Below are 24,456 nucleotides of genomic sequence, written 5' to 3'. Positions count from 1 at the left end.
CACTTGGAAGTGGAGAGGAAGGGAGGCAGCGTAGTGAGGGAGGGGAGGAGAGGTTATCATCAGCCATCATCACCCACTGGAGTGGCTTTAACAACCTGACATAGGTTCACAACAGGCCTCCTCTACTGGCCAGTATGGCGGTAATTTGGGTGGTAGTCAGGTCTCTGAGATGAAAGCGTGTTCCTTTGGACAAGATTGGTGTGTGTGCATACGTGTGTGTGTGCAATGGGTAATTGGTGTGTCTGCGTGTGCTTGTGTGTAATGGGTAATTGGTGTGTCTGCGTGTGCTTGTGTGTAATGGGTAATTGGTGTGCTAGTGTTGCTCTGAGGAACCCACCACCACCAAGCCGGATTCTTGGGGCATTACCGTACATAACTATCCCTTTAAAGAACCAGACAACCCCTTGTGACCCCCTGTGTGGGATCTGACTGATGACACCATTATAGACTACTGTACTGTTGTTGGATGTATGTGGCCCATTAGGCTACTACTGTACTGTTGTTAGAGAGGCCCCACAGGGGCCCCACAGGAAGACTCGGTACCATTAGGTGGGTGATGTAGACAGAGTGAAACTAACTGGTGGTTCATTGTTTGAGGCTTGCTTTGTTTTCTCTCGTTATTAGTGTTGTGTACTTTGTGTAGAAGGCTGATGATGAAACAAAGATACAACTATCATTGTGTTGTATACAGTACATGCTCTTTTCTGCCAGTTTTGGGGAACTACAATACAATAGTTTGCTGTTTGCTGTGATTGAGCTTGCCTGTTGCAATGTAACCAATGAAATAGTGCCTTAAGTGTTCCCATCCGGCAATCCAGGCAGACTCAAGGGAATGCTCACAGTATTTGAAAAGATTTCAAACCCAAGTCTGTTGTGTACACAGTACACACAGACTAATTATTCACACTCACATGCACACACTTCTAACTTTGCCACAGGGGGTATGTGTCATATAAACAACTCTATACCCTCCTTCCCCTAGTCTGCCCTCATCTGTCCAGTTTGAGATTGCCTTTCATCTGGTGCGGAGCTAGGAATCGTGTTTCAAGAATGAGTCATGCCAATTTACTTCTACCAGAAGGAGAGATTTATGTCCCTTTGGTCCTGTTCTTCCCAGAGGCTTCACTGCTGACTGGTTCAACACAACACAGCATTAAAATGAACTATCAGACACAAGGCATCACGGAAAAAGTAGTTGTGTATTGATTCTAATTGGCAAAATGACATCAACTTTGAGCGATGAATTCCGATTGTAGTCACGAGTCATATGCTACTGAGGAAGTGCCTGGATTGATTTGGCTTGTTGCCTTGACACATCGCCGCTGTTGCCATGACCACATCAGCAGCCGGAGATGAATAACTACTTTATAGTACTTAAGCTGCTTTTAGGAGATTACGGAGTCTCTTTTATGTGGAGCTTCTCTATCGAGAAGATGTTTTGTTTTAGTATTTTGTGAGGATATGGTTTTGGAAAGTTCAGTCGTGACAGTTTAACAGAGTTGCCAGAGTCCCAGCCTTACAGTGCTTTCAGAAAGTAGTCATACTCCTTGACTTATTGCACATTTTGTTGTCTTACAATCTGAATTCAAAATTGATTAAATATGATAATTATTTCGCCCATCTACACACAATACCCCATAATGACAAAGTGAAAACAAGTTTTTGAAATGTTAGAAAATGTATTGAAAATGAAATACAGACCAGCTGCACACCTGGATTGTGCAATATTTCTAAATTCTTTCTAGGTGTGTCCAAACTTTTGACTGGTACTGTACCTCAACTGGTATGCCATCCAGCCCTGGAGTTTTCCCAGACTTGAAGGCTTTAATTGCATCTAGAAGTTCCTCCTCTGTAATTAGGCGTCCAATGAGTCTTTCTGTATAGCTGTTAATTTTACGCTATTATTTTTTTTTTAAATCCTTTCAAGTAACTTCAGTTAGTGGATTTGGAGGAGACTGAAATTAAAACAAATGCTTAAAGTATGTTGCTTCCTCTTTCAAAATATAGTTTGGTGAATCATGGATGACTGTCATTTGTAAATTATTTTTACAATTCTTAAAGCTATGTCAAGTTGGTTGTTGATCATTGCTAGACAGCCATTTTCAAGCCTTGACATAGATTTTCAAGCCACATTAAGTCAAAACTGTAATTAGGCCACTCGGGAACATTCACTGTCTTCTTGGTAAGCAACTCCAGTGTAGATTTGGCCTTCTGTTTTAGGTTATGGTCCAGCTGAAAGGTGAATTAGAATTTACTTTAGTGCCTCATTGCAAACAGGATGCATGTTTTGGAATAATTGTATTCTGTACAGGCTTCCTTTTTTTCAGTCTGTCATTTAGGTTAGTATTGTGGAGTAACTACAATGTTGTTGATCTATCCACCATCCAAAGTGTAATTAATAACTTCACCATGATCAAAAAGGGATATTCAATGTCTGGTTGTTTTATTTTTACCCATCTACCAATAGGTGCCTTGCTTTGCTAGGCATTGGATAACATCCTTGGTCTTTGTGGTTGAATCTGTGTTTGAAATTCATTGCTCAACTGATAGACCGTACAGATCATTGTATGTGTGGGGTACAGAGATGAGGTAGTCATTCAAAAATCATGTTAAACTGTTATTGCACAGAGTGAGTCCATCCAACTTATGTGACCTCTTATGCAAATGTTTACTCCTGAACTTGTTTAAGCTTGCCATAACAAAAGGGTTGAATAATTATTGACTCAAGACATTTCTAAAAACATAATTCCACTTGGACATTATGGGGATATTGTGTGTAGGCCAGTGACCAACACATCTCAATTGAATCCATTTTAAATTCAGCCTGTAACACAACAAAATGCAGAAAAAGCCAAGGGGTGTGAATACTTTCTGAAGGCACTGTATACATCAATTTAAGCTATAAATTGAATGCTTGGAAAAATGCAGGTTTGTAAACTTTTAAGTGCATGACGAGCTGGTGACGTCTCAGCTGTAATATTCCCAATTCCAGGAGAAACTCTGTAATACTTAGAACCAGCAGATATAATACATTGTGACACAGTTATAACGGCTGATACATGCTTACAAAAAGTTATAAAGCATTATAACGGCATGTTTTAAGTTAAGTGTTACCGGGAAACTATTCAGTATGTCAGACATTTATAATAAGCAAATTACCTACCTGTCAATCAACTGCGGTGTAGTGTTGGGGGAGAGGATTACTTAATTGAAGACGACACTCAAAGGTCACTATTCTATGAATCAATGCTTTGTAATTGAAACCTTGAGTGGAGAGGGCTACAAAGGACCATGCAACAGTGTAATGAGTGCTGCACAAGCTTTGACAGATGCCACTCACTTGAAGTGAGTCACGTACAGGTCTGACTGATGGATCTGGCTGATGGATCTGGCTGGGCCATATGATACTTAGATACTTTGAAAACTAACTTGCGGTTTTTACTTACACTTTCTGTAAGCCTTTATAGGGTATCCGTTTTCAAGAGAGTTTATATTTTTTTTAAATGGTATTTATTTTTTGAACCTTTATTTAACTAGGCAAGTCAATTAAGAACAAATTCTTATTTTCAATGACGGCCTAGGAACAGTGGGTTAACTGCCTTGTTCAGGGGCAGAATGACAGATTTTTACCTTGTCAGTTCGGGGATTTGATCTTGCAACTTTTCGGTTACTAATCCAATGCTCTAACCACTAGGCTACCTGCTGCCCCATTCAAGAGAGTATTACAGGTATAGTTCAACCAAATAAAAAAATGACATAGTTTTTCTTATTCCTGTAAGTAGTCTATGAACAAGGTAACACCGCACTCCGCATGTCCATAGACCGGGGTAGGGAAACCAATGTGTAATTTTGTCATTTGGATAAAGTATCCCTTTAAATCTGTTTTATGGCGTGTTGAAGGTGAGTAGTAAAATGCTTGGTCCAGAACGGTTATGTTGGATGTCCTTTAGAGATGTGGCTGAGAAAAGCACAAGATGACATAGTATTGATTCAACCATCTGTTTTTACTGGTTTGGTTTCTGGGAATAGTGGTCCATTATGAATCAGAGTGAATAGATGAGTGCCATGGAGAAAGGAGTTGGACAGATATTCTCTAAGTGTAACACCCATTTGGCCGTACAAAAAAAAGTTTGGAAGAATAATTATTATTGCATCCGATAGGCCTACAGCAGGTGGAATATTGGACCAACATTGGGGAAAAGGCAAACCCATGGAAAATTAGACCAACATTGATCACTATATATATATATATATATATATATATAGCCAAGGGGGAAGGCTATGCTTACAGAGGTAGTCTATGGACACAACCTGCTAAATTTGACAAGCCCTCACAGTTTGTCTTCTTTCAAATAGATGATGAGAGAAACAAATGGCAAAGCCCCTCTCGCTATTGGCCAAAGTATTCTCAGAACCTATCAAGAATGTGAAATGAAAAAAAAAATCCTCAAAGATAACATCGTGCAGGCCTGTTTTTCCTGAGCTAATTATTTCCTTTGGCAAGGCAGAGCTCCCCTTTCCCCCTCCCACCTCTCCCCCGCCACGGGTATGGGGATATTCATAATGGTATCATGCGAAAAAAGCGCAACAACATATTAGTCATGTGGTATGTCCAAAATGGCACCCTATTCCCTATATAGCGTACTACTTTTGACCCATATGGCTCTGGTCAAAGTAATGAACTATGTAGGAGATGGTGCAACCTTTATTTATCTAGGCAAGTCAGTTAAGAACAAATTCTTATTTACAATGACGGCATACCCCAACCAAACCCTAACGACGCAGGGCCAATTGTGCGTTGCCCTATGGGACTCCCAATCACCGGTTGTGATACAGCCTGGAATCAAACCAGGGTCTGTTGCCCCTAGCACTGAGATGCAGTGCCTTAGACTGCTGTGCCACTCGGGAGCCCATTTTGGGACAAATCCATACAGTAGTCTCGTTTTGCTTGGAGTCAAAGGCCTCCTTCCTTACAACATCAGTGTCTTCAATAACATTTTGATACTGGTGCCGAGGCCATCATCAGATGCCTTTGTAACAATCAGAAGCGATACGTAACTACAGTTTCAGGTTACGTACAACGTGTCTGTTCTGTTTGTAAAAGTACAGAGTTCGGATATCTACAGTACCAGCCAACAGTTTGGACACCTACTCACTCCAAGGGTTTTTCTTTATTTTACTATTTTCTACATTGTAGAATAATCGTGAAGACCTCAACCCAATTGAGATGGTTTGGGATGAGTTGGACCGCAGAGTGAAGGAAACGCAGCCAACAAGTGCTCAGAATATGTGGGAACTCCTTCAAGACTGTTGGAAAAGAATTCCAGGTGAAGCTGGTTGAGAGAATGCCAAGAGTGTGCAAAGCTTTCATCATATATTTTGATTTGTTTAACACTTTTTTGGTTTCTACATGATTCCATATGTGTCATTTCATAGTTTTGATGTCTTCACTATTTTTCTACAATGTAGAAAATAGTAAAAATAAAGAGAAACCCTTGAATGAGTATGTGTGTCCAAACTTTTGACTGGTACTGTATATGGTTAGAGTTGCATTACTAATGTTTGTAATGCCTCAGAGCTTGCTATGCCTTCCTGTGTATCCTTTATCAAGGTTTCTGTCACATTACTATACACATTGCCTACTGTATATAATATATGACTAGTTTATCTCCTTAAGGCAGAGATATTACGGCCTCAAAATGTATTTTTTGTTTTGTTCCTCGGCTTAACAGCACAAAGTTTATATTTTTCTCTGTTTTTTCGGATTAGACCTATGGACAGAACTGACATTTTGTTTATTGGAAAAAGTGAAACGTTGGGCTGACTGTATTACATTATTTTCTCTTGCTGTCAGTCTGTCGCAGTTCCGCCACCACATTAACACGGACATTCCTACAGCGATAAGGCTCATAGAAGAAGTGTTAAACATTATCTCTTTTGAACTGCTCTGCATTCATAGAATTGGAGAGTCGCTCTACATTTGAGTGGTGAGATGATGACGTTGGAAAGATTTTGGTAACTATTTAAGGCCGTGTGTGTGTGTTTGTGTACGGTGCGTTTACGTTTACGTTTGTGTGTTCGGACAAATGCTAAAAGCTTGTGTTCCAACACAAATAGATGTGTCATGGGGACTGGAGCCACAGAAATTGAGTCACGAGCATCATCAGAGCCACATTTCTTTAGCCTAAGATAATGACAATGCCTTCAGTGGTTGCTTATTGTGGATTTATTGTTGCGCCCTGAATGTAGTGTCTTGGTAGTTGACTTCCTCGCTCTGTGCATTATCATGAGGTTACCAAGCCATGTTTCTCACTTCGTTCTACCAAGCCATTGCATGCAAAGGCTAACTCAGAGACATGAAGCGGAAAGGCAGAGAAGTTTTGAGAGGGGGGGAGAACAAAAGAACGAGAGGGGTATTGTACGTGTGGAATGGTGCCATCTTTACCTCCTCCCTTCCCCCTCCTCCTTTTTCTTCCCCTCATCCTGGCTGTTGGGCGTGTGTTGTTGAGACTATGGGAGGAATTCAATTACAGCTGTCATAAGGGCAGTGGACCGTTGGGTTCCTGGGGTCAGCGGCCTGAATACTGCAATTAGAATTACCCATCTCTCTTAATAGACTCTTTCGTGTCGATGAAATTTAAATATCCTCGTTTAATATTTCACTTTCTTAATAGTGCACTTGGAATATGTAAACATAAGCACAGTGAAAGAGATATATAACTTAAAAGTAATTGAATTGAGGTTGGGGAGCTGGGGACTGAGAGGCTGGGAGGCTGGGGCTGGGGGGCCTCAGCTAGCCTGGCACAAGTAGCAGAGCGTGCTGGTTGGGGCCGAGCCAGGAGACGCTATCAGCCAACCAACAGCCAAGTATGCACAATAACATTCCGGGGGATTGTAGGAAATGAAATCTAAGGAACTCAACTTGATTAGTAGGCATAGTATGTTATGTGTAGGCTTATACAAAACAACGAGGATGTGTTGGCTTGCAACAATGTTACAGTGGTCCAATGAGATGGAAATCCCCAATGGTTTTAAACACACTTTCCTTTTCAACGTAACACCTGTGGTGCGAATAGGATTTCCCATTATAGAAAGCACTATCGCAAAGTTAGTTGTTGACTCTCAGAGGTAGAGTACAACTTCTAAAAGATGCCTCCCTCTCTAAACTCTATGGTGCCTGACTAAACTCCCGCATTGTTCCAAAAGCAATGTTTGCCTGAATAACTCTTTTAGAATTACCCATCTCTAAAATCTTTTGTCTATCTTGGGGGGCACAGTCCATTTGTTCTGTTGTAAGAGTACAGAACTGCAGCCAACAATTTGAGCGCTGGGTGGAACTAATGAAGTGGTGCTGGCCATCTTTTGAATGATTTTCCTGATACATACTGTGAATAATGCAATAGAAAGGACGAGGTATAGAGCGCGTGTGTGTGTGTGTGTACCAGGGGAGGCTCCTCAGAAGAGGATGGGGAGGACTGTACTCCTCAGTTGTAACAACTGTCGTGTGTGGAGGACCAAGACGCAACAGGGAAGTGTATACTCATCTTCTTTAATATTGAAGAAGGTGAAACAAAATGAAACACGTATACAGTTACGAAAACGACACTAACAGTTCTGTCAGGTGAAGAACACAAAACAGAATACAACTACCCACAATCCACAATAGAAACACACCCCTAATTATAGGACCTTCAGAGGCAACGATAGACAGCTGCCTCCAATTGAAGGCCCCAACACCAATTAACTAAACATAGAAATACAAATGACTAGACAGAACATAGAAATAAACTAACATAGAACAATAACCAAAACCCTGGACTAATAAATCAAATACCCCTCTCTACATGGACACATACACACAACCACCCTGCACCACATAAAACAAATACCCCCTGCTACATCCTGACCAAACTAAACACTAACAAATAACACCTTACAGGTCAGAACGTGACAGTACCCCCCCAAAGTTGCAAACCCCGGATGCACCTAACAAAAAGAAAATACAAAAATAACCCCCCCCCCCAGAAAAAAATTCCCAGCTTATATGGGAGGGAAGGGAGGGCGGCCACCGTCACCGATGATGCCTCTGCAACGCTCCCCCCTTCCCGCATACTAGTCCCTACGGAGGTGGCTCTGGAGCGGGACGTATCCCTTGCTCTGCCACTTGCTCACCCCTCTTCTTTGCAATCTCTGGGGCGAGGTCCCTCTGTCGACCTCGGACTTGGGATCCTCGCTACGGGCGACTCTGGCTGCGTCGGACTGGAGGGCGACTCTGGCTGCGTCGGACTGGAGGGCGACTCTGGCTGCGTCGGACTGGAGGGCGACTCTCTCGGGCATAGGTGCCGGACACTCGGGCTGAGGCACTGTCGTTGGGCACTCTGGGTTAGGCGCTGTCGCTGGGCACTCTGGGCGAGACGCTGTCGCTGTGCCATCTGGGCGAGGCGCGTGCACTGAAGGCCTGGTACGTGGGACTGGCGTAGGGGACGCCGGACTAGGCCCATGTACCTCAGGGCTAGTGCTAGGGGCAAGAGTAGGACGAGTTGGGCTGGGCTGCCGCACTGGGAGCCTGGTGCATGGTGCTGGCTTCGGGGGAGTCAGACTAGGGACATACCTGTAGGCTTGTGCGGGGAGCAGGGATAGGTCGAGCTGTACTAGGCTGCCGATCGGGAAGCCTGGTGCGCGGTGCTGGCTTCGGAGGAGCCAGACTGGAGACACGCACCTGTGGGCTTCTACAAGGAGCAGGAGTAGGATACACCGGGCCTTGGGTAAGTACTGGAAGTCTCGAGCTCACCTCCTGCACAACCCGTCCTTGCTGGATGACAGTAGTAGCCCTGTACGTTCGGGGTGCTGGTACAGGGCGGACTGGGCTATGCAGGGGCCTGATGGTCGCCGTGCGTAGAGGAGGTGTCCTGTAGCCTGGACTTTGGAGGCGTACCGGTGGCCAGACGTATTGGGCTGGCATCCTCCTTCCAGGCTGGATGCCCACTCTAGCACGGCCTTTGCTTGGGGCTGAGATCACACGCACCGGACTGTGCGTGCGCATGGGCGAGATCTTGCATACCTCTTCGTACTTCGGCGCTCTCCACTCCATGTGCTCCCCATAATAAGCACGAGGTGTTGGCTTCAGGGGCATCCTTTGCCCAGCCACCCACCCCTTGTGCCCCTCCAAAAAAAATTATTGGGGCTGCCTCGTCCCAACGTACTTCTCCCGGTCCTCACCGTTCCTTCGCCACGGACCTTCTCCCGCCAGGATTTCCTCCCATGACCACGATTCCCTGTAGTCATGCTGCTTCCTTGGCTGCTCCCTCTTCTGTTGCTTGGTCCGGTTGTGGTGGGTAGTTCTGTAACGATTGTCGTGTGTGGAGGACCAAGACGCAATAAGGAAGTGTATACTCATCTTCTTTTTTAATATTGAAGAAGGTGAAACAAAATGAAACACGTATACAATTACAAAAACGACACTAACAGTTCTGTCAGGTGAAGAACACAAAACAGAATACAACTATCCACAATACAAACACACCCCTAATTATAGGACCTTCAATCAGAGGCAACGATAGACAGCTGCCTCCAACTGAAGGCCCCAACACCAATTAACTAAACATAGAAATACAAATGACTAGACAGAACATAGAAATAAACTAACATAGAACAATAACCAAAACCCTGGACTAATAAATCAAATACCCCTCTCTACATGGACATATACACACAACCACCCTGAACCACATAAAACAAATACCCCCTGCCACGTCCTGACCAAACTAAACACTAACAAATAACACCTTACAGGTCAGAACGTGATATCAGTGAATTTCATAATTTTTTTAATGTTAAAACATTTTAAAAGTTATACTTTTTAGATTAAACTAGACTAAATATATTCACGTCATCAAATAATTGATTAAAATACACTGTTTTGCAATGAAGGTCTACAGTAGCCTCAACAGCACTCTGTAGGGTAGCACCATGGTGTAGCCGGAGAACAGCTAGCTTCTGTTCTCTTCTGGGTACATTGACTTCAATACAAAACCTAGGAGGCTCATGGTTCTCACCCCCTTCCATAGGCTTACAGAGTAATTATGACAACTTCAAGAGGACATCCTCCAACCTATCAGAGCTCTTGCAGCATGAACTGACATGTTGTCCACCCAATCAAAGGATCAGATAATGAATCTAGTACTGAAAGCATAAGCTACAGCTAGCTAGCACTGCAGTGCATAGAATGTGGTGAGTAGTTGACTCAAAGAGAGAGAAAGACAATAGTTGAACAGTTTTGAACAAATACATTTCTTCCAACACAAAGGAAAAGCAAGAGAGAGATAGAGAGATTTAATCTTTTTCACTTTCAATTTCAATTACTTAGCTAGCAAACCCAGTCGTTCCTTCTAAATGTTCCATTGCCATACTGGCTGGCAACGTTCTTATCCCTTGTTTGCTAGCTAGCCAACAACAGCTAACTTACAGTCACTTCAAAAAGTGTAGTCAGAATAACAGCAACAGTAGCTGCATTTGCATTTGTATTAAGCTGTTTTCTAGAGACATTTATTTGGATGCATCCATAAAAATGAGCTTACGAGGTGCGATTTCGCCTGGCATAGAAAATGTGCTCACTTATTAGGACACTGTTGTTCTGAGGAGCTAGCCAACAACACAGATAAAACAATCACTTCCAACTGAAGCTGGAAAGACTGTAAACTAGCTGCACTTCATTTCATTTTACCTTTTTTCAATTGACATTTCTTTGTATACAGTGCATTCGAAAAGTATTCAGACCGTTGACTTTTTCCACATTTTGTTACGTTACAGCCTTATATATAAAAAAATATTAAATAAAAAAATGTCCTCACCAATCAACACACAATACCCCATAATGACAAAGCGAAAACATATTTTAATTTTATTTTGCAAATGTATAATAAAATAAAAACTGAAATACCTTATTTACATAAGTATTCAGACCCTTTGTTATGAGACTCGAAAATTGAGCTCAGGTGCATCCTGTTTCAATTGATCATCCTTGAGATGTTTCTTCAACTTGATTGGAGTCCACCTGTGTGAAATTCAACTGATTGGACATGATTTGGAAAGACACACACCTGTCTATATAAGGTCCCACAGTTGACAGTGCATGTCAGAGCAAAAACCAAGCCATGAGGTCGAAGGAATTGTCCATAAAATTCAGAGACAGGATTGTGTGGCACAGATCTGGGGAAGGGTACCGAAACATTTCTGCAGCATTGAAGGTCCCCAAGAACACAATGGTCTCCATCTTTCTAAAATGGAAGACGTTTGGATCCACCAAGACTCTTCCTAGAGCTGGCCGCCCAACCAAACTGAGCAATCGGGGGAGAAGGGCCTTGTTCACGGAGGTGACCAAGAACTCAATGGCCACTCTGACAGAGCTCCAGAGTTCTTCTGTGGAGATGGGAGAACTTTCCAGAAAGACAACCATGCAGCACTTCACCAATCAGGCCTTCATGGTAGAGTGGCCAGATGGAAGCCACTACGCACATGACAGGCCGCTTGGAGTTTGCCAAAAGGCACCTAAAGACTCTCAGGCCATGAGAAACAAGATTCTCTGGTTTGATGAAACCAAGATTGAACTTTTTGGCCTGAATGCCAAGCGTCCCATCTGGAGGAAACCTGGCACATCCTTTCGGTGAAGCATGGTGGTGGTAGCATCATGCTGTGGGTATGTTATTCAGTGGCAGGGACTGGGAGACTAGTCAGGATCGAGGGAAAGATGATCAGAGGAAAGTACCAAGAGATCCTTGATGAAAACCTGCTCCAGAGCGCTCAGGACCTCAGACTAGGGTGAAGGTTCACTTTCCAACAGGACAATGACCCTAAGCACACAGCCAAGACAACACAGGAGTTGCTTCAGGACAAGTCACTAAATGTCCTTGAGTGCCACAGTCCAGACTTGAACTCGATCAAATATCTCTGGAGAGACTTGAAAATAGCTGTGTAGCGACTCTCCCCATCCAACCTGACAGATTTTGAGAGGATCTGCTTAGAAGAATAGGAGAAACTCCCCAAATACAGGTTTGGCAAGCTTGTAGCATCCTACCCAAGAAGACTTGAGGCTGTAATTGCTGCCAAAGGTGCTTGAACAAAGTGCTGAGTAAAGGGTCTGAATACTATTGTGTGTAGATTGATGGGGGGGGGGGGACGACAACGACAATTTAATCAATTTCAGAATAAGGCTGTATCATAACAAAATGTAGAGAAAGTGTGTTCTGAATACTTTCCAAATGCACTGTATATCCATAAAAATGATGCCAGCTGATTCATGATTTCGACTGGCTCGGAAACGCTGCCTGCCTGTCTGTCTCGTTCCGACTCCCGACACATTCATTACTATGGGTCAGCTGGAGATAGAATTTGAATATTGAAACAATGTTGTAAATGTCATAGAGACAGACAGCAAGGTTTATACACATTTCCGCCATTGAAAACTAAATGTTAGTCTAAAAGAAATGTGAGAAAATGTCTGGATGCTTTATACATTCCCTGGCTAATCTGATGAAACAGTGGATTGCGCAGTCAGACGGAACAGAATAAATAGGTATTTTAATGTCATAGACTTAGCCGGTGTGTTGTGGATTGAAGTCCACAAGCGAAGTGAAAAGGTAAGAGGAGAACGCATAGATGCGAGAAGGACTACAACGTGGCTGCTATGAAAGTGAACTGTGTTTACGTGTGATCAGGGGTGTATTCATTTAGCCAAACTCTGTTGAAAAATGTTTCTTAAATGGAAGTGATCAGAATGAAACGGGGATACACTTTCCTGAATTTGTGCAATAGAAACTCTCTGTTTGCAACTGTTCGACTAATGATTACACCCTAGATCAGCTAGATACAGGCAAGAGTGTGCAAGGCAGTATTGAATGTGTCACTGTCTGTCCATATGACACTTTCTGTCACCTCAAAATGGTCCCTCGACCTGTGTGCACCTACGTTGTAAACTTTCATTCATAGGCTAGGTTGTAGCAACCTCATGATGGGTATAGGGAAAACGTCAGTATCATGTAGTAGCCTTAACTTATCGCTCTTACATTGAACTGGGTGAATGGAATATGAATGACAGCCATCCAATGGTAAGAGGCCATGCTCATGAAAAGAAAGGTGTGTCCTCCCTCATCTTAAATGGCACTGACCGCCATTGGTGTGTACAATGTGTGTGTCTTTCTTATTTGACGTCACAGTGAGCAGAGACGTCAGTTCAACATCTAGTTTTGATTTGAGTTGTCAACTAACGTGAATTCAACGTGAAATCAACAAAAAAATTCACCATGTTATTGGACTTCGGTTAAAATCTGGGTGAAAAAGATATGAAATGCCCTTTACATTGATCCAATCAATTTTCCATGTTGATTCAATGTCATCACATCATTTTTGAGGGTTGAAATTATGTGGAAACAACGTTGATTCAACCAGATTTGCCCAGTAGGATGTTATCATAAATGGCTCCGCTATGCCCCAGTCTTTCTCATTGATGCTCCATATAAAACCTATTACTTGATAATTAGGGTGGCATTTAATTACCTCCTGTCATGCCTCTCGTCTCTACATCTGACCCCATTTCACCGTTAAAGCACCTTTCAACTCATTAGCATTTGATTGACTGTCTGCTGCTCTGTGAGCAAGTCACCTGTTTGTTTCTCAAATCACCATCAGCCAAAGGTTCTAGCACATACTCTTACACATTGTGTTCAATGCTGTTTGATGATCTGCATAGTACATTGTGTTGTGTATCTATGTGTTGTGTTTGAACACCTTCTACTCCCTTTCAACTCCTTTTTTTCTATTGACCTGTTGTTGCAGAGAAATTCACTGTAAAACAAACACCCACAACTCTAGTTATTTCAACTAATTATTATTAAGTAACTGGTTACACAGCTTCTTTTCTGTTTACTCAACTTTTCTGTCCAAGTGTTAACCTGAACTAAAAACATTTAGTTGGCCCAAACTAAGCTCCAACTTGAGAAAACTGTGTCCCAAAAAAATTCTGTCAATTTAAAACGATGTTTTCTCAACTCATACGTTCATTAAAGTAGAAACTATTATTTGGGAATCTTAACTAAAAACAACTGTGCAACTGATTACACAAAGCTTTTAACATACATTTTTTTTTTACTTACATAGTTGACACATGATTACATTGTGCATGTATACAGTAATTATGATTCAACATGTCCTCACCTGGATTTGAACTCACAACCTCTTGGTTGATGGCATGCCAATCTTCCTGCTACACCACCACGTCTGTGTCAGTTATCAATTCATCTGACTATTCTCTCATCATTGATTTCATGTACTTATTTAAGCAATTCAAATGTTCTGTATAGTTGTCTAATGTTGGTGGGGAATATTATATATTTTAATGTGACTCCTTAATCACTATGACAAATAAAATGGTTTTTCTTGAGTGTACTTTTTTTGTCAGAAAAGGAATAGGAATGGCTTGTTTTTGCTCTTCAACATACTGCTACAAAACAGTAAGGCTTTAAGCACAATTGATGACGCCTTTGAAGGATATTTTATGTCTATGGACTGCAAACAATACATTGATGAATTGCACATGTATATAGGCATATGAAGAATCGGACTTATAGTTATGTGTAATGATGCCGGATGCCACAAGTACAACTCTTCGTGATAGGTTTTAGTACATTGTTACCGAGTGTATGTCGTGCGTAATTGTGCGTAATTGTGGATTTTCTCAGTATGCTACGTTTATCTTCTAGAGAAGGAAAAAAAGAAAAACCAATACCTCACAATTTCAGATATTAAAAGAGTGTATTGTGTTGGGAGTTTGCACGCTGCGCGCAACCTTTTCATAATAATTATGCACTTGGATGAATTTCAAACATCCTTGCTTCATGTTTCACGTTTTTAAATAGTGCACTTCAATATGTAAACATAAACACAGTGAACAAGATATAACTTAAACGTAATTTAATCGTATTTGAGTGATATGGACACGAGGTATAGGCTACATCCTCGCAGTGAAATGCACAATCGTCAACCAATACAGCGAATCCTACTGATCACACGAGGGAGCGCACACACAAATAAGACACATATTTTACATATGGTTAAAACAGAGAAGCAGTTAGACTGTAGCCTCTATTGTGGACCTCTTTAACCCCCAATCAATTGCTAATTAAATGTTAATAACAAACCAACACTTACCCAGTGGTAAAACAAAGAAAAACGGTAGCCAACACAGGATGAACATCCCGACGACTATAGCCAGGGTTTTGGCAGCCTTCTTCTCACGGGAGAACTTCATCAAGCGCACGGACAGCGAACTCCGGAAGGGATGGTTTTTACTCTTGGAAGTATCCTCCAGCATACTCCGACAGTGTATCCTAAGAACCACTTCTATAGACTTATTTCTCTCCCGTTTCACCCCCGCTTCTAAACTCTTGGTAGTCTTCCGGGCCACCACGTAGACCCTGAAGTACATCACTAGGATGACCATAAGCGGGAGGTAGAAGGAAAAGAGCGAGGAGAAGAGGGCATATCCCGGTTCTTCGGTGATGCTGCAGACGCTCTCGTCGGTCGGCGGCGGTTCCTTCCATCCCAGCAGCGGTCCTATGGAGATGACCATGGAGGATACCCAGACCACCACCAGAATGACAGCGGCTTTCTTCTCCGTCATGATGGTGGGGTATTTGAGGCAGTGTTTGACCCCGATGTACCTGTCTATGGAGATGATACAGAGGCTGAGGATGGACGCGGTGCAGCAGAGAACATCCACCGCTGCCCAGATGTTGCAGAAGACCCGGCCGAACACCCAGCATCCCAGCACTTCCAAAGACGCGGAGAAAGGCAGCACAATAATGCTCAGTAGCAAGTCCGCTATGGCCAGGTTGACTATAAAGAAGTTGGTGACGGTCTGTAAGTGTCTATTGCATAGCACCGAGAGGATAACCAAAATGTTCCCAACGATAGCCACCAAGATGAACACGGAGAGAAAGACCCCGACCGCAATGACCTGGGGGTCCAGGGTGATGTTCGTGCAGCTGGTGGAGTTGGTGCTGTTGTCTGTGAATAAGATTTGGTCCAGGAAAGATTCGTTGAGAGCTTTTTCAAAATATATTCCATCATTGCTTTCGTTCATCAAATTAGAATATGTCATTTTGAAACTCCATAAAGAAAACGTTATAGTTTGATTCCAAGGGAGAAGAAAGTGGTTTTCATAATGTTTTGTGTGTTTCCAATATGAAAAGAAAACGAGATGAAATGGGACATTCTTCTCACATATGTGAATTGTCTTGAATTTATAAACATCTCCAGTGTTATCTAGATTGTTTCATCTGTTAAATGCGTATTTCCCCCCTCACAACAAAAATAAAACCGATGCGCAATAACAGCACCATCCCTCTGTCTGAAAATGCAGGATCAACTATTCCTTATTTAAAAAACTGAAGACTGCTCCAGCCAGGGATTTTCTTTGAGTTCTTTGAGGTAGTAGAAATGTCAGAAAATCTCAAATGAAGTATCAGTAAGTATATTTTTGTAGCTCCATAGCCCCGGATGGTCCGATTCTAGTCCACTGGTGGTATTCTTTTAGTAAGAAGTCCAACCCGAACGACAGAGTCTCAGCCTGCCTAGGACCCCAGCATCTGTGCTCTGCGCTCTTCCCTAGCAAGTGGATTAAGTGACGCGTCGCCTAATAACTGCGATGCCACGAGAGGGAGTCGCGCCCGTTTCCACACACTCAACACGCATGCCAGTGTCGCCGCGAGTGTATATATTTTACCCATAGCCTAATATTCAGTTGATGTTTAGACTACTTCAGTATTACATCGCTGACATATGCAACCTGAAGCCAGACTACATGCAAACTAAACTCTTCAGTAGAATATAATACACTACATGGCCAAAAGTATGTGGACACCTGCTCGTCGAACATCTCATTCAAAAATCATGGGCATTAATATGGAGTTGGTGCGGCCTTTGCTGCTATAACAGCCTTCACTCTTCTGGAATGCTTTCCACTAGATTTTTGAACATTGCTGCAGGGACTTGCTTCCATTCAGCCACAACAGCATTAGTGATGTCGGGCAATGATGTTGGGAGATTAGGCCTGGCTTGCAGTTGGCGTTCCAATTTATCCCAAAGGTCTTCGATGGGGTTGAAGTCAGGGCTCTGTGCTTGCCAGTCAAGTTATTCCACACCGATCTCAACAAACCATTTCTGTATGGACCTCGCTTTGTGCATGGGGTCTTTGTCATTCTGAAACAGGAAAGGGCCTTCCCCAAACTGTTGCCACAAAGTTAGAAGCACAGAATCATCTAGAAAGTCATTGCATGCTGTAGTGTTAAGATTTCCCTTCACTGGAACTAAGGGACCTAGCCCGAACCACGAAAAACATCCCCAGTCCATTATTCCTCCTCCACCAAACTTTACAGTTGGCACTATGCATTTGGGCAGGTAGTGTTCGCTTGGCATCCGCCAAACCCAGTTTTGTCCTCCGGACTGCCAGGTGGTGAAGCGCGATTCATCACTCCAGAGAACGCGTTTCCACTTCTCTGGAGTCCAATGGCTGCAAGCTTTACACCACTCCAGCCGACGCTTGGTATTGCGCATCGTGATCTTAGGCTTGTGTGCGGCTGCTCGGCCATGGAAACCCATTTCATGAAGCTCCTGACGAACAGTTCTTGTGCTGACGTTGCTTCCAGAGGCAGTTTGGAACTCGGTAGTGAGTGTTGCAACTGAGGACAGACGATTTTTATGCTAGACATTTCCACTTCAAAATAACAGCACTTACAGATGACTGGCAGAAATTTGACGAACTGACTTGTTGGAAAGGTGGCATCCTATGACGGTGCCACATTGAAAGTCATTGAGCTCTTCAGTACGGGCCATTCTACTGCCAATGTTTGTCTATGGAGATTTCATGGCTGTGTGCTTGTTTTCATTCACACCTGTCAGCAACGGGTGTGGCTGAAATGGTCAAATCCACTAATTTGAAGGGGGTTCAACATTCTTTTGGCCATGTAGTGTATAATAGCTAGAATATAATAGAATAGAATGGAATAGATACTTAATTGTGGATTTTGTAGCTCTGGTATATAATGTTACATGTGTTAGTATTATGACATTTTTTTGGCAGAGATATTTGAAACATAACAAATCCAAAACCACAAGTGAGTTGAAATGACCACTGCAACAAAAACACTGTCAGTCATGGCCCCAACCCAGAGCTGTAGGTTTGTGTGAAAATGGCCTTCTGGGTCCTAGCTGTAAAGTTGTAAGTCCCCAGTGACTCTGTGCAGCTGCTGCTGTCCCCCGGGGGGGGGGGGGGGGGGGGGGGTCTTTATGAGCCACCAGGGAGCTCCGGGGGAGAGCAGCGGAGGGGACACAAGCTCTGGGAAAATGGTGCGAGGCAGAATGCAGAGTCGCTGCCGGACTCACAAAGGACAACACACATGCTGCGCTTCAACCTGCACTCCTTTTTTTTTGCAGTTGCATTTCAAAAGATACCTAAGTGGAGAAAAACACACAAAAGCATAGAGCAAGATGCTTGGCTGAGGAGTACAGGCTAGCCGTGATATTGCCTTAGAAAGAGGACTGAATGATATATTTCTATGCATATTACATGGGAAGTATGAGAAGTATGGCTATTTAGGCAGGGGCTGAATGAGTATTGGCCTACATCTAAGTTTTATATCACTGGTAATAGTTTGATAATATCTGATTGAAAACGATCACTCCTTAGGCTACACATCCAGGGTTAGTCCTCAAAACAAGTCTAAAATATTTTCTTTTTTTTCTGATTCATTGTGGCATATGGGTGAGAAGGGGGTATGAAATGACTTAATGATGTCTGTCAGGGGTCCGGATGCTGGATGCTTTTCTGCTCATGCGGAATAATGCAATAACTAACAACACAATGTCAGTCACCCTGAACTTCAACAGCCAGTCTGCAGGCTAGAGGCAGCTCCTCGGAACAATGCAATGCAGAACACCTCCCATGGACCATGATTACGGATAACTGGAGCCTGGAGGGGCTGCAAAATAACTCTTACAGAAATGTCCTTCCAAGATGGCCACCTGTCAATCATCTCAATTTTTCATCATGTCCTTAAAGCACCAAGTGCACATCATTTTTTTTTTTTATCATAATGGTTTCTAAATCTGTCCACTTGTAGGCTCTGGACATGACTACAGAACATGTGAGGGAATGTATTTACTAGTGTGCTGTGTCAGCAGAACACTAGTGTTATCCAATCCAACATACTTTTTTCTCAAGTTTATTATTCCACTTTTGGACACCAGACGGAAGCAGACATTTTATTTTCTGGTTGTCCTTTGAATGTATTAACTTCTACGAACAAACGTGTAACTTTTCTGTGAAGTTCTTTAAGGAATAATGAATCTAGTGTCCTCCGGTAACAAGCGACTTCAAAATGAGGAAATTAAATAAACATGGTCTGTGATGTGGCTGTGTTGTGCAATTGATATGTCTAGGTGAAACCAACCTCTATCGTTGTTCTGCTTCTTGTAGCAGACACCCTTGACCATACAAGGTGACTTACAAAGTTGATATTTGACACGTTATCCATTAAGGAGGAAATAGACTAATGCTATTTAGGAGAACTTCTTGCCTCAAGCGCACAGTAGTACAGTTCATATCCAAATCCAATTATCCAGCCGACTCACTTCGGTATTTCTAAACGCTGCACTACGTCTAAAACATGGAAAAGAGGAATGGAGAACAGTTGAGGTATATTTCCCCTGCGTCTGTTTTCCTCCTGTTGCTAAATCAACTGTTGTTACTTTTTAGATTTTAAATACACGCTGGATAGTGGATATCCCCCCCTCCTATTCATGCATTTATCAAGAGAACAATCCTGGTCATCCTTAATGCATCTGATCTGACCCGATTCACTAAACACACATGCTTCGTTTGTAAATGATGTCTGAGCATTTTCTATTAAGGTATCTTTACTTTTAGTCAAATCACATCAAATCAAATCAAATTGTATTTGTCACGTGCGCCGAATACAACAGGTGTAGACCTTACAGTGAAATGCTTACTTACGAGCCCCTAACCAAGAATGCAGTTTCCAAAAAATATGGATAAGAATAAGAGATAAAAGTAACAAGTAATTAAAGAGCAGCAGTAAAAAAAACAATAGCGAGACTATATACAGGGGGTACCGGTACAGAGTCAATGTGCGGGGGCACCGGTTAGTTGATGTAGTATGTACATGTAGGTAGAGTTGTTAAAGTGACTATGCATAGATGACAACAGAGAGTAGCAGTGGTGTGAAGAAAGAGAGAGGGGGGCAATACAAATAGTCTGGGTAGCCATTTGACTAGATGTTCAGGAGTCTTATGGCTTGGGGGTAGAAGCCGTTTAGAAGCCTCTTGGACTTAGACTTGGCGCACCGGTACCGCTTGCCATGCGGTAGCAGAGAGAACAGTCTATGACTAGGGTGGCTGGAGTCTTTGACAATTTTTAGGGCCTTTCTCTGACACCGCCTGGTATAGAGGTCCTGGATGGCAGGAAGCTTGGCCCCAGTGATGTACTGGGCTGTTTAGACGACCCTCTGTAGTGCCTTGCGGCCAGAGGCCGAGCAGTTGCCATATCAGGCAGTGATGCAACCAGTCAGGATGCTCTTGATGGTGCAGCTGTAGAACCTTTTGAGGATCTGAGGACCCATACCAAATCTTTTCAGTCTCCTGAGGGGGAATAGGTTTTGTGCCCTCTTCACGACTGTCTTGGTGTGCTTGGACCATGTTAGTTTGTTGGTGATGTGGCCACCAAGGAACTTGAAGCTCTCAACCTGCTCCACTGCAGCCCCATTCGATGAGAATGGGGGCATGCTCTGTCCTCTTTTTCCTCTAGTCCACAATCATCTCCTTTGTCTTGATCACATTGAGGGAGAGGTTGTTGTCCTGGCACCACATGGCCAGGTCTCTGACCTCCTCCCTATAGGGTGTCTCATCGTTGTCGGTGATCAGGCTACCAATGTTGTGTCATCGGCAAATTGAATGATAGTATCGGAGTCGTGCCTGGCCATGCAGTCATGAGTGAACAAGGAGTACAAGAGGGGACTGAATACGCACCCCTGATGGGCCCCTGTGATGAGGATCAGCGTGGCGGATGTGTGCGACCACCTGGGGGCGACCCGTCAAGAAGTCCAGGATCCAGTTGCAGAGGGAGGTATTTAGTCCCAGGGTCCTTAGCTTAGTGATGAGCTTTGAGGGCACTATGGTGTTGAACGCTGAGCTGTAGTCAATGAAAAGCATTCTCACATAGGTGTTCCTTTTATCCAGGTGGGAAAAGGCAGTGTGGAGTGCCATAGAGATTGCATCATCTGTGGATCTGTTATAGCGGTATGCAAATTGGAGTGGGTCTAGGGTTTCTGGGATGAAGGTGTTGATGTGAGCCATGACCAGCCTTTCAAAGCACTTCATGGCTACAGACGTGAGTGCTACGGGTCGGTAGTCATTTAGGTATGTTACCTTAGTGTTCTTGGTGCAGGCATGTGGTCTGCTTGAAACATGTTGATATTACAGACTCGGACAGGGAGAGGTTGAAAATGTCAGTGAAGACACTTGCCAGTTGGTCAGAGCATGCTCGCAGTACACGTCCTGGTAATCCATGTGCCCCTGCGGCCTTGTGAATGTTAACCTGTTTAAAGGTCTTACTCACATCGGCTGCGGAGAGCGTGATCACACAGTCGTCTGGAACAGCTGGTGCTCTCATGCATGTTTCTATGTTATTTTCCTCGAAGCAAGCATAGAAATAGTTTAGCTCATCTGGTAGGCTAGTGTCACTGGGCAGCTCTCGGCCGTGCTTCCCTTTGTAGTCTGTAATGGTTTGCAAGCCGAGCATCGGAGCCAGTGTGTTACGATTCAATCTTAGGCCTGATTTGATGCTTTGCCTGTTTGATGGTTCGTCGGAGGGCATAGCGGGATTTCTTATAAGCTTCCGGGTTAGAGTCCCGTTCCTTGAAAGCGGCAGCTCTAGCCTTTAGCTTAGCGCGGATGTTTCCTGTAATCCATGGCTTCTGGTTGGGGTATGTACGTACAATCACTGTGGGGACGACGTCATCGATGCACTTATTGATGAAGCCAATGACTGATGTGGTGTACTCCTCAATGCCATCAGAGGAATCCCGGAACATATTCCAGTCTGTACTAGCAAAACAGTCCCGTAGCTTAGCATCTGCTTCATCTGACCACTTTTTTAAATTTATCAAGTCATTGGTGCTTCCTGCTTTAATTGTTGCTTGTAAGCAGGAATCAGGAGGATATAATTATGGTCAGCTTTGCCAAATGGAAGGCGAGGGAGAGCTTTGTATGCATCTCTGTTTGTGGAGTAAAGGCGGTCCAGTTATTTTTCCTCTGGTTGCACATTTAACATGCTGATAGAAATTAGTTAAAACGGATTTTTATTTTCCCTGCATTAAAGTCCCTGGCTACTAGGGGTGCCACCTCTGGGTGAGCATTTTCTTGTTTGCTTATGGCGAGATACAGCTCATTCAATGCTGTGCCAACCTCTGACTGTGGTGGTATGTAAACAGCTTCGAAGAATAAAGATGAAAACTCTCTCAGTAGGTAGTGTGGTCCACAGCTTATCAAGAGATACGTTTCCTCAGGCGAGCAATAGCTCGAGACTTTCTTAGATATCGTGCACCAGCTGCTATTTACAAAAATACATTGTCCGCCGCCCGTCGTCTTACCATTGCATTACTAGCCAGCTGTATGTTGATATTGTCGTCGTTCAGCCACAACGACAATGAGATAGGGTGCAGGCCAGCCTGCCAGCTTAGTGGAGTTTGCCACTAGCACAGACAGTGTAGTCAGCTCAGCTATCCTCATTGAGACTGTGTCTGCGCCTCGATCTAGGTTGGGCAAAACTAACATTGCGGTGTTCGCCTTAACAATCTCACTGGAATAAAGACCTCCTCTATTCTTGTCATTATTGAAAGAGATTGTGATATCTCACATCTCAAAATAGTGCTACTTAATGTTAGATCCCTCACTTCCAAGGCAGTTATAGTCAATGAACTAATCACTGATCATAATCTTGATGTGATTGGCCTGACTGAAACATGGCTTAAGCCTGATGAATTTACTGTGTTAAATGAGGCCTCTCCTCCTGGTTACACTAGTGACCATATCCCCCGCGCATCCCGCAAAGGCGGAGGTGTTGCTAACATTTACGATAGCAAATTTCAATTTACAAAAAATAAATTACTGCGTTTTCGTCTTTTGAGCTTCTAGTCATGAAATCTATGCAGCCTACTCAATCACTTTTTATAGCAACTGTTTACAGGCCTCCTGGGCCGTATACAGCATTCCTCACTGAGTTCCCTAAATTCCTATCGGACCTTGTAGTCATGGCAGTTAATATTCACATTTTTGGTGACTTTAATATTCACACGGAAAAGTCCACAGACCCACTCCAAAAGGCTTTCGGAGCCATCATCGACTCAGTGGGTTTTGTCCAACATGTCTCAAGACATGTCTCAAGACCTATTCACTGCCACAGTCATACTCTGGACAAGGTTTTGTCCCATGGAATATATATTGTGGATGTTAATGATTTTCTCATAATCCTTGACTATCGGACCACCATTTTATTATGTTTTCAATCGCAACAAATAATATGCTCAGACCCCAACCAAGGATCATCAAAAGCCGTGCTATGAATTCTCAGACAGCCCAAAGATTCCTAGATGCCGTTCCAGACTCTCTCCACCTACCCAAGGAAGTCGAAGTACAAAAATCGATTAACCACCTAACAGAGGAACTTAATTTAACCTTGCTTAATCCCCTAGATGCAGTTACACCCCTAAAAACAAGAAATATTTGTCATAAGAACTAGCTCCCTGGTATACAGAAAATACACGAGCCCTGAAGAGAGCTTCCATAAAATTGGACTGGAAATGGCGCTACACCAACCTGGAAGTCTTCTGATTAGCTTAGAAAGACAGTACCGTGCAGTATCGAAGAGCCATCACTGCTGCTCGAACATCCTATTTTTCAACTTAATTGAGGAGAATAAGAATAATCCTACATTTCTTTTTGACACTGTCGCAAAGCTAACTAAAAAGCAGCATTCCCCAAGAGAGCATGACTTTCACTTCAGCAGTGATAAATTCATGAACTTCTTTGACGGAAAGATCATGATCATTAGAAAGCAAATTACGGACTCCTCTTTAAAATCTGCACATTTCTCCAAAGCTCAGTTGTCCTGAGTCTGCAAAACAAGGGAGACACTCAAGTTTTTAATACTATATCTCTTGACACATTGATGAAAATAGTCATGGCATCCAAACCTTCAAGCTGCATACTGGACCCTATTCCAACTACCGTAATTTCCGGACTATTAAGCGCAGCTGAATATAAGCCGCACCCACTGAATTTAAAAAATATATATTCTTTTGAACCTAAATAAGCCGCACATGTCTATAA

At 43.1% G+C, this 24,456-nt stretch overlaps 1 protein-coding gene across 1 annotated transcript in view; it reads right to left on the bottom strand.

Annotated features, from left to right (window-relative positions):
* The window catches only part of LOC115202086 (alpha-1D adrenergic receptor-like), a 28,766-nt gene extending 12,085 nt beyond the window's left edge, over positions 1-16,681 (bottom strand). Inside the window, exon 1 of the mRNA XM_029765969.1 lies at positions 15,202-16,681. Coding sequence (XP_029621829.1) covers positions 15,202-16,153 — 952 coding nt within the window. The 5' untranslated portion in view covers positions 16,154-16,681. The remainder of the gene's footprint in view (positions 1-15,201) is intronic.
* Positions 16,682-24,456: the final 7,775 nt, after the last annotated feature.

Source organism: Salmo trutta, chromosome 11 (genome assembly GCF_901001165.1).
Source record: "Salmo trutta chromosome 11, fSalTru1.1, whole genome shotgun sequence".
In the NCBI taxonomy this organism is placed as follows: domain Eukaryota; kingdom Metazoa; phylum Chordata; class Actinopteri; order Salmoniformes; family Salmonidae; genus Salmo; species Salmo trutta.
This window is presented reverse-complemented; position numbering and strand designations above follow the sequence as displayed.